The sequence below is a fragment of the Argopecten irradians genome, chromosome 7, assembly GCF_041381155.1.
Source record: "Argopecten irradians isolate NY chromosome 7, Ai_NY, whole genome shotgun sequence".
Lineage (NCBI taxonomy): Eukaryota > Metazoa > Mollusca > Bivalvia > Pectinida > Pectinidae > Argopecten > Argopecten irradians.
In genome coordinates, this window is record NC_091140.1 from 41,300,153 (window position 1) to 41,312,358 (window position 12,206).

The window sequence follows — 12,206 nt, forward strand, 5'->3', positions numbered from 1 at the left end:
CAGCTTGAGGGTATACAGCTATACCTAATACCGTGCATGTTATGAAGAGAATTAGAAATTACATGTATGTAAATATGTGTAAAGTAGAAATTGTTTCTTCATCAAAAAAGATCGAGAGGATCACTCTTTAGGGATAATATAGTAATATAATTTCTTGACCTTCGCACTCTGCATGTATCCCATCCTCAATTTAGGAATTTTTGGTTTTGCAGATGATGAGGAAGCAAGGTTTCAGGAACGTATACTAAAGTAAGTAGACTTATGAGGATCTTACTTGTTAGTGACCTTGACAATCTAGCTGTCAAGGTCAATTTGTACCATCTCTGGACTGTTGCCATTGTCAGTACTCCATCACTTGTTGAGGAATTCACAAACTGGGGGTGGTTCAAGATAGGTTGTTATTTCTGAATATCATAATTAGATATGATGTACAGCATGTATCTCCAGAAGAATGTCCTCACCACCAGTGAAAGATTTTCAGTTAAAATCAGATATATGTCAGAGTTAATCCCTTGTGTATGAAAAATAATTTATGTTTAAAACCCTACCATATTCAACCCAATAAGCATCTCCCACCCCTATAAGCCCCCCAACCCAATAAGCCCCCAACCCAACAAGACCCCCATCCCTATAAGCACCCCCAACCCAACAAGCCCCCAACCCAACAAGCCCCAACCCAATAAGCGCCCCCCAACCCATTAAGCCCCATCCAAGCCCCCATCCAATAAGCACCCCCATCTCTATAAGCACCCCCATCCCTATAAGCACCCCCATCCCTATAAGCACCCCCATCCCTATAAACCCCCATCCCTATAACACCCCCATCCCTATAAGCACCCCCATCCCTATAACACCCCATCCCAATAAGCCACCCAATCCCTATAAAACCCCCCATCCCTATAAACACCACCATCCCTATAAGCACACCCAACCCAATAAGCCCCCAACCAAATAAACCCTATCCCTATAAACACCACCATCCCCATGAGCCCCCATCCCTATAAGCACCCCAACCCATTAAGCACCACTATGCCTATAAGCCCCCCATCCCTTTAAGCACCACCATCCCTATAAGCACCCACTCCCTATAAGCTCCCCATCTCTATAAGCACCCCCAACCATATAAGCACTCCATCTCTATAAGCACTCCATCTCTATAAGCACTCCATCTCTATAAGCACCCCATCCCTATAAGCACCCCTCCTTATAAGCACTCCAACGTAATAAGCAACCCAACCCAATAAGCTCCCACACCCCAATGAGCTTCCCCAACCCAAAAAGCACTTTAACCCAATTAGCACCCACAACCCAATAAGACCCCCATATCCCTATAAGTGCCCCTCTCTGTTGTTGAAGCCTCAATTTCACTGACAGACTGAATATATGAAAATTGTGTAGGTTTTTTCATATGGTTTCTTTTCCAAATTGATTAATGGCTTACTGTGCAATTATTCTTATGAAAGGCTAGTCCAAATTTGGTTCAATAAGCATTCCTTATTTTTTTTTCTATTTTTTAAGTGTCTTGGGTGAATACGGTAGTTCTATCTATCAGAGTTAATTACCCTTCATATGAGTGCAAAATTGATTACCGTATTTGACCCAATAAGTGCCCCTGTTTCCTATAAGTTCCACTCCCTTTTTGAGGCCTCAATTTCACTCACCTGAGCTGAATGTCGTTAACCTATCAAGTCAGATCACTGGAACCTATTTCGGTCTGACGTCTCATCAACCATGTTCCCCTAACGTCTCTATAGTAACGGTCATGCTTATCGAGTTTCTATCATCTGTCCTTGGAAACACAAAAACTGCTCTTTGCTGTTGGCACTTAATTGAATGAGTTTCCACAAAAGATGTGAAATAGTGTCTTTATTGTTTTTACGTCACAATGGTTTTGACTCTAAACATTCCTTTTCCTGTAAAGCTATCAGAAGAAATCGCAATACACACATTGTAACCTTGGTCACGGTAGAGAATTTTCTCATCAGAAAAAAACTAATGTCTTTTTCTGTACCGTAATTAATGGAATTAAGCCTAAAACAAAGTGTTTAAAAGAGAAACCTATATTAGGAATGTAGATTCTCATCTGGGTAGAAAAAAAATTTATGGTGCAAAGTTAGAGTGTAATTGTGACAAGAACATTTTCATGTTCCTCTTTGTATTATGGCAGCATTGATATGTGACTTTGATATCAATTATGCAGAAAGAAAATTGTTTAACAGTAATAAGGAATAGTTTGTTCACAGAACTGGTACATTTGTGATAGGATTTCAAAAACACCCAACAAACGAAAGAAGAATTATTGAAGGGAGGAAGGGTGACATATAATTAAGTGCAAAGATATGGTATGATCCTTAGTGTATCACATATGGAAAAGTTAAATATTTTCTGCCATAGTCGTGGATAACTTGGGATTATACTAAAATGGTGACAATACATTTAACATAAGAACTCTTTGACTTGCTTTCTAAAATGTTATTTGTACTTCAATTACAGTATGAAAGAAGATGAGGAGTTTAGTGATTCTAATAGTCAACATTTGGTAAGTGTGTTTTCTTAAATACTGTCCATCTCATAATATTCATTTATCTGTAGTCGTCCATCTCGGAGTCACAGATTAAAGTCCAACATATTGGCATTTGTCAAGATCCCAGGGTTGAAGGCTTTGTGACTGGAATAGTCCATTATTGAACATAAGGGGTGAATGGATTGATATACCGTATCCGACCCAATAAGTGCCCAGGGTGTATAAAAAAATTAAAAAATTGAAAAGGTGCTTATAAGAAGAAATTATACAAATCTATATAGTTTTGTGTTGTTTTGGTCATTATTTATGCCTGGGCAATTGAAACTGAGGCCCCAAAAAGGGGGAGTGAAGCTTATAGGGACATGGACCCTTATTGGGTCGAATACGGTATGGGATATTTTACATAAGGTATACGTAGTGTAACGTATGATGATTTTTGTTCATATATTTGCTACATTTATCAAAATGCACAATTATAGATGTAGCAAAGTGAAATTAAGAAACTCGACAGCAACAAATTATCTGCAATGGATGGAAAAACAAGAATTATCAAACCGGATTGGTTTCAATATTTTGCAATGATCATTCTGAGAAATTTTGATCAGTAGTTATTACATACAGGCTCTCTTAACCTCTTGTTTGCATTTTGCTATCAAGTGTAAAAATTCAGAAGTAACCAATTTCAGAAGCTTATAATTTGCTCACAGATACGATAAGCAGATATTGGTGATAGTTCAAACACTGACCATTTATAATATAAAACTTATTTCGGATAGGTCGAACTTGAACACATAAAAGGATGAATCATTGAATGTAACAATTCAAAATTTTGTCGGCATCTAATGCGATTTGATCCCCGCAAAAATGGGAAAAAATGGCGATATATTCATGTAAAGGTGCTAACGGTTAAAAACTGTTAGGATTGAAAAGTGGGAGGTGAAAATAGATCAATAATGGCCTTTAAGTGTCTGACCTCTTGCCCGATATCTGACATTTCAAAGCTATTACACAAAGTCCTGTGTAGTAGATAGGAGTAGCTAGCTAGGAGTGGCTACAGTGATGTCAATGTCAATTAATGACGTCAACTTTGTGATGTACCTTTAAAGCTAAATTGCAATTCATTTAAAAAATTTCTTCTGAATTCTTTCATTTGGAATGTAAGAATTTTGTTGGTCGAAAATGGATTTCCTTCCCCCCAAAATTTGGAAATGCCTCTAATAAAATATGCTGGCTTTCTGCTATAGAGTTTCAGTGTTATTAGGTATAATGTACATGAAGGGTCACAGGTCATTAATTAGTATTTAATTGCATTGTTCTTGATTTTGTATTATAATTAAAAACTTTTTTTACCGTATTGCACTGTGATAAATGAAAAAAAGTAGAACATCATTTTCATCTAATTTTGAAAGAATAATTTAAAAAAAAATCAGTATTAAACAATAAAAAAATTGATAATAATAAAAAAAAGTTAGAATATTCTATTGAATAAAGGTAATTATTTTGTCTGTACATGAAGCTGAGATTTTATTTGTTAGGAGATGTATGAAGCTATAACTAAGCATTCTATCATTACCAGACTCAGGTGTAATAAAAAAATGTCGTTAGAGTATATCATTGTTATGTTATGTTAAAAAGAAATTAAATTTTTCAAGACACATAAATGACTCCACCCCTGCCCAAAGTAAAAACGATTGTTTTTAATGACAGTTTAAGTTCTGAGGCAAATATTTGCGTCATTAAGCACTGTTATTTCATGATCATTTGACATTTCATCAACTTGGGTGTGGTTCGATTTCCCTATTCTGGTTGTGTAGAGCGTTATTGATGCTGTTGTGTAAACCTTTTATAATATAATAATGTAAATTAGTAAAGCTGTATCGGAACAAACCAATATGTCCTAGATCTGTAGCCATTGTGTGATTGTTCTGTCAATTTTCTTTTTTGCTACACTCGATCTCTCAATTCGATCATCTCCACTTTATTTTATACCCCAAGACCACAAGCTGCTGTATGATTGCTCTGTTGATTTTCTTTCTGGTACAAATTTCCCCCTACCCCCAAACCCCCTACCCTGACCATTTTGTATAATATATCTCGGCTTGTTTGTTATGTAAATGGATGTTGGTCCATTTATTTATAAACTTTAACCTTAGTTTGGATTAGAGGATAACTTTTATAGCGCTGATATGTTTTCATGTAATCTGACAATAACTGGAGTTATTTTGGATCTGAAGTCCATATACCTTAACAAGAATCACCATCTTTAGAATTATAGTAACACAATGTAGTCTTCTTCTCACCGTCTTTGAGTTATAGTAAAACCTGCCTTAGCGACCACCTCTGTAGAAAGACCACCTACTTAATAAGACCACTTTCATAGGGTTCCAAACGGTCAATTTCAAAACATGTACAAGTTTTTCTATTTATAAAGACAACATGGCTATAAAGGCCTTTGGGTAGTCTGTATTGACAGATTGGACTGTAATTTGACCTGTATATAAAGACCTCTTCGCTGTAAAGACCATTTTACCTTTGTCCATTGCGTGGTCTTTATAGACAGGTTTGAGTGTATTCTGGTCAGTGTACCTCAAAAATTATATTCATTTTGACAAAAAAGTACTGTAAAACAACTGATTTTATTTTTAGATTTAGTTAAGCAAGATCTTAAGCTCAATAATGAAAAATTTGAGTTTATCATTAAATATGCAGTAGCTGTAAGATAAATATTAAGAAATTTGCAACCAAAAGTCATAAAAAATTAATGAAAAATAAGTCATAGAATTCTGTGCTGTAGCCATTTGCGTTTTTGCTAGACATTGCTAAAAAGTTTTAAATATCATAAATTTGCAAATACTGCTTTGAATAATAGTGTGTAATAAATCATATTTCCTTTCTGAGCATGTTTTGTTTGCTTTTAATATGAAATATATCTGATCATATATGGTAAAAAATTCAAATATAAATCCTAGACCTACAATAAATGTGATCTGAAGTATGTGATTGCATGGCTACATAGAAACGCACACCTTGTACTGTACTTTTTGGATTCAGCATGTACGATTTTAAGAGACTGTATAGATTCCAAAAGACTTGCAATGTTGACATTAAAATTCAATGATTTTTTTCCCACAAAAAAACCTTAAAATGAAGTGTAAGAAGAGGAGAGCTCTCAGTTAAAAAGTTTATGTATGTGTAACATAGTGGAGTACACAAAAACCTCTGAGTAACCAAGAACTACGAGTTGTCTTTGAAAAAGAACAAATTTTATTGCTCGACTGCACTATTAAGCTGTCTGCTAACAGAACAATTTTTATTCGTAGACTGTACTTCTATAACTGGACAAAATGTCGGCCCCTGTTTTTAAGGATTGGTGATTGGCTAGTGGTAATTTGTCCAATGACAAATGAGTAATGACACGTGTGGACAGACATTTTAAATCGACTAACGAGTTATTTACACCTGTAAGGCAATTCTACATCCTCATTAGTCCAGCGTACTTTAAGTTTTTTATCAAGTAGGTTTTTTTAGCCTTTTTCCTGCAGAGGACCTGAATATTGTAGATATCATTTTTGCATGTTGAATTGAGTGAGTTATTCTGTCTATTAGTATTACAGAGTTAGCTCCCTTGCAGGAAGGTATCCATTGTGATGTCATCACAATCAATACCTACCCGCAAGGGCAAATATTTAAAGAATGATTGTTATTGTTTGTTGTTTACTGGTGTGTAATCATTTCGACTGACCATTTCATTAAGAATTAAGTGTTCAAATAAAATAAAACTCTGTTTTTTCAATGTTATACGATTGTTGGAACAGCCGGTCAATAGATGGAATCCCGGAACAGCTGCTTCAATTTGGCGGGAAATCAATTCAGAGAGTACACAAAAAAGTTCCACATTAAAGTTATCTTTTTTCATCCTATTTATACAATATGTGTTAAATATTTTATTTGCTGATGTATAATTTAAGATTTACATGACATTCACACATGCAGTATATTGTAGATTTGTCATACAGATACAATAGGCCTAATCGGATGCGCATTCACACTACTTGCGGAAGTCAGTGTTTCGGTGTGTGTATCCTTGCGCGGCAACCACTGTGTTTATGCAAGTGTAAACAATTTCGTAGTTAGTAAGGTTACATTGCAAAGAGAAAACTGAAATGTAAATATATGCAAATACAGAATAGGTTTTAGCGAAGTTTACCCTAAAGGATGCTACTTTAAATAGCAAATTTTACCCTAGAGAGCGCTACTGGTCTTAGTAAAGTGTACCTTAGAGGGCGCTACCGAATGTATTACTTTTGAAAATTGGCCATGGATCACAGGAGGGGTTATATTTGTAGTACTTCAGTATTTTGTGTTACGGAGGATTTACCAGTGGAATTGTCAAAGTTTCTGTTTGTATTCCTACAAATGAGTTGACTGTTAGAACAAGTACATGATAAAGAATTGATGATGAGCTGAATGCCAGTTTCAGTTTGTCAATACTTGAGCTTTCTTTTTACCAGAAACCAACTGGTGCTGTTTAGGTTCGCTTTACTCTACTGAAATAGCTGTGAGAATGGATATTCAATTCTACTCAAAAGATCGGACGGCTGAAGAGTACAGTATTCTAACTGAAGCAACTCCTTGAATATTGTAAATAAATGATAGTGCTATGAAAATTTGATTTTCTCATGCATAAAAAAAATATTGCAATTGCAAATATTGGAACACTTTCTCAATATCACCATTATTTGAATTACAAAATGAAGGTCATGACATCGTTAGGTTTGGGTGTACTAAATGGTACACTATATAGCTGGTAAGTGGTATAATCTGCCTGTCTGTCAAAACCACTTGTATTCTTTCTCTGCTCCTCTGCATGATTTCTCTGTATTAGAATGTACAAGCTTTAGGTAGAAGTTGTTCCTTCTAGGAGAGCATGCAGACATCATTTCGATGTAGATGACCTTCACCCTGACCTCAAAACTATTAAAATGTCAAAGATCATGTTTGATGTGAATGTCACATGATGAAATGTCAGTTCTCCTCTTGATAGACATATGTAGTAAGCCTGTTTCACTCCAGGGCACATAGAGGATATTGAGTCATCGCCATGGAGACGTTAAAAAAACTTTCTTTAGATATTTGGCCTGGGATCCTTTCATGGACCTAAGTTTCCCTTAATACATTTTCCTTTTCTAAAATGATGTTACCAACTAAATTTGGTCAAAATGCAAAGTAATTAATTATTTAGTAGTAATTTGAAACATTTGATTGTTTTGAGATTTATGGCCCACAGACAACTAAGGTCATCTAGGCCATTTGAACCAAATGTTGATTGACAACATTTATTGGACAGGCAGACGAATGTCTTGACACTGTGCCATGGTCAACTTTGGGGCCATTATTATTGATAAGCTAAAGAACAATGCATTTTGATTTTTGAAAAAGTACTTCAAGGAACATCATTAAATTGAATTTAAATTGCACATGTAAACAACGGAAAAAAAACCATGAAGCAATCTTTGTGTGAGTAATAGGATGTTATCTGACTGTTTTATAGTAGTAAAGTATGTCACGTCTGGCCAATTATGCAATTTGGCATGTGATCAAATGTATTTATCACCTCATGAACTTCACTGAAGGTTAAAAATAGAACACCAAACCAGACATTTTCTTACGTATCAGTATTATCATCCTTATAACTTATTATACACAAAGCTTGTTAATATCTCTTTGTGTGTTTGGTCGAAGGAGATTGGAGGGAGGGGTTAGGGGGGGGGGGGTGTTAGGGGGAAGGGGGACAGGTGGAGGAATGGGAGGTTACTTTAAGAAAAAAAAAACATATGTTAAATTATGCTAAAGGATATGAAAATTTGTCGCACACAATTTTTTTTTTCAAACAACTTAACATAATTGAAAATAATATCTTCTTGTTTACTTGGCATGTTTGCAAAAGATTTTGTTTGAACAGTGCAATAACGTTGTAGTATATATCTATTGTATAGTGATGATGTATCATTCCTGTTGTAATTAAATGGATAAAATCACTATAGGAACACAACAGATCACAGGATTAACATTTTTATGCTTCAAATTTTATTTATACTAAAACTTACCAGCTTAATAACAATGAATTAGAAGCTTAAGGTAAAAAATCTTAATATTCTTGTAGTGTTAAAAGATTCCTTTTATCTACATGATGTATAAGATTTATCTCCCTTGTATGTAAAATATAAATGTATTGCTCATTATCAAAAAAGACATTTTCATGTGGAAATGTGTTTGAAATTTAGAAAGATCATATTATAACATAAATATTAAATTTATGATCGTAAACCCTTTCATACTATTTTAGGAGCTAACCATTAATAGGTATTTAATTGTTCAAGACTTACATTTTGTAGGAATGGAATATTCAATGGAAAAAAAAAGAGGTTCAGGAGTAAGAAAATTTATCTCATTCACCCCTGAAAATTCATAATGAACTGTTCTGGCCTTTGAATTAGAAGAGTCCAAATGTGTCCTCAGGGGTGAATGAGCCAAGCGAATTATTTCTCCCTAACACTACTTCAAATATTTACTTAGAAAATTGTTAAATCAATAAAATAACATGATTTAAGTCCCAAAATTTCTCTGATGATTTCTGTCATATGTTCCAAAGTTCCACTTTTAAAAAAAATATTTGTAAAATGTAACTTGCTGATGATGCAGTTCATCTTTGAGGGTTGGGAAGTGTAACTCTTTAAACCAGTCCAATTAAATCTATATTAAATGTAACTAGTATATGGCAATTAGGTTTGGGTGCAGTTATTTGGATTGATATTAGTTTTAGAACATGGAGAAATGCTTTTGAAGTTAATAGGACCTTGGCATGTCAAGATTTTTAAATGTAGGTAGTGTACATAAATGTGTATAGGTTTCATCCAAATAAGACATTAGAGATATCAGAAAAATTGAGACATTTCATTAATACTATAATATTTATTCTTCCAGAAACATTACTATGGAAAAGTATCACAGACTTTTGGTCAAAATTGATTATTGTTCGAATCTGCCAAAATAGATGATATGACAATATTTTCTATTGAAAAAAAATATAATTAAATAAATAAATAAAAAAAAAAAAAACAAACAAGAGAAGGATGTATTTGCCACTTTGCTACCTTGTTTATGGGATGATTAAGGTGTTGGGGATGTCGATGGAGGGTCTGCCACGAAACAGGAGACATTACCCAGAGGCAAGTTGTTGGATCCTATCCAGCCTCCGTCCCCCTCCCGGTGACCTTGACCCCCTTTATCTCTCCCAGGCAATAGCAAGTTATCTGATAGCCTTGATAAACTTCTTAAATGATGGAAATATCACATGCATGTTTTGGTATTTTATAAGGTAAAACAGCTAGAGTGATAACCATCAGGTCATGGTAATCTGCCTGATCGGCATGGTTACACTGTCTGACTGCAGTGCCTGCCACTCTTGGGTTCCTCAAATTGTTTTATAGCCTTAAATTATGTAAAGCTGTACTTTGGACCGTGATTAGAGTCCTGAGTGAGTTGTAGGCCTTGTGTGTTACCGTGGCTAATAGGGGGAGCTACATGTACCTTAGTAACAGTGCACAGAGTGTTTTCACACTAGTTAACATTGATTTAAATTCTCAGAAAGTATTGAGTTCTAAAACAGTTAACTATCCACTCCTGGAAACACATTTGGGCTCTTCTAAATCAAAGACTAGACCAGTCCATTATGGCTTTTCAGGGGTGAATGAGTTAAGATCTCCTTATAGCTACAACAAGATTATCTCCCCTGGACATCAAAAGTCAGTTCAAGCAGTTCTAGCATTATGAATAATCTCCCATTTTCAAACAAAAGTGGTAAACATTTATAATACTAGTTATCTCCCCTTACAACACAAAGTCATTTCAAACCTGAAATGCCTTCAATTGTCTCCCTTTACAATCCAGTCTATCTCTTCTTACCACCCAAAGTCATTTCAAACAATGATCTCCCCTTAACACCCAAAGTCATTTCAAACAATAATCTCCCCTTACCACCCAAAGTCATTTCAAACAATTATCTCCCCTTACCACCAAAAGTCATTTCAAACAATTATCTCCCCTTACCACCCAAAGTCATTTCAAACAATCTATCTCCCCTTACCACCCAAAGTCATTTCAAACAATGATCTCCCCTTAACACCCAAAGTCATTTCAAACAATAATCTCCCCTTACCACCCAAAGTCATTTCAAACAATGATCTCCCCTTACCACCCAAAGTCATTTCAAACAATTATCTCCCCTTACCACCCAAAGTCATTTCAAACAATCATCTCCCCTTACCACCCAATCATTCTTACCCAAGTCATTTCAAACAATCATCTCCCCTTACCACCCAAAGTCATTTCAAACAATTATCTCCCCTTACCACCCAAAGTCATTTCAAACAATGATCTCCCCTTAACACCCAAAGTCATTTCAAACAATAATCTCCCCTTACCACCCAAAGTCATTTCAAACAATTATCTCCCCTTACCACCAAAAGTCATTTCAAACAATTATCTCCCCTTACCACTCAAAGTCATTTCAAACAATGATCTCCCCTTACCACCCAAAGTCATTTCAAACAATGATCTCCCCTTACCACCCAAAGTCATTTCAAACAATTATCTCCCCTTACCACCCAAGGTCATTTCAAACAATTATCTCCCCATTAAAAATGAAATTAACTAACAGCAGCATCAGTTATAATAAGCTCCCCTGGTAACTTGATGTTCTTTCAATTGTGAGGGCAGTTTAGTTTGTGATAATTATGATAATTTCAAGGTAGATTTAATTTGTGACCATTCCGTCTTTATCAGATCTGACGCCATTCATGAAGGCTATGCTCTCTTTGTTTTATTGTTTGTTTCTCTGCCTCTCACCACAACATGTAAACAGGTATAATGTTTATTGGTATACAGAGTAACATCACACACAAGCTTTGGTTGTGTACAATTTCCTTGCTTAACTTTAGTTGTCAGGTGAAATCCGTTGCCAGGGGCTAAAACCGATTTACGGTGGCAAGGTTCGAATAAGTTCATCTGTCAAGCAGGCGGTCACTCAGCTGGTCATTTGACTGGTCACTCCCTGGACTGATCCTCTTAAAACTGCTGGACATTCTCGTCTTTTAATCGTCTTAGTGACACATGATGAAAAAAAGTACTCATTACCAACTGTTTGATTAAACTGATAAAAGAAGTTGTTTTTTCAAAGTCAAAGATGCATAAATGACTTGTTGTCTCACTTTGCTAATTAGCTCATTCACCTATGAAGACACATTCAGGCTCTTCTAAATCAAAGACTCTAGTGTACCACTAGGCCATGATGGATTTTCATGGGCAAATGAGTTTATTGATAAAGTGAATTTGTAAAAAAAAATTATATAAAAAGAATAGAAACAATCTTTTGATTTTTTTGCTTTGGTAATCAATGCATTTCTGCAAGCAATGATAAACATAAGTTGGGGTCTTGGATTTGATTGAGGCTTACAGTACATGTTGGCTGTAGGTTGGTGGCTTTTCTCTGTGAACTCCAACATTCCTCTAAATCTGCCAGCAAAGCCTGGTATGTTCTTAGCCGTATGACTGTAGCCGTTGATGAGATAGAGAAAAAAAGTTGGACATTAATGAGGGGATAAGTGTTTCATCTAAATGCTGG

The 12,206-nt window shown here is 35.3% G+C and overlaps 1 protein-coding gene across 2 annotated transcripts in view; it reads left to right on the top strand.

The window, feature by feature from the left end:
• LOC138328462 (Krueppel-like factor 3) overlaps positions 1–12,206 on the top strand; it is a 49,503-nt gene that overhangs the window by 1,261 nt on the left and 36,036 nt on the right. For both annotated transcript variants that reach the window (XM_069275272.1, XM_069275273.1), the window contains exons 2-3: positions 213–249; positions 2,494–2,539. In XM_069275272.1, the coding sequence (XP_069131373.1) occupies positions 213–249; positions 2,494–2,539 (83 nt within the window). The remainder of the gene's footprint in view (positions 1–212; positions 250–2,493; positions 2,540–12,206) is intronic.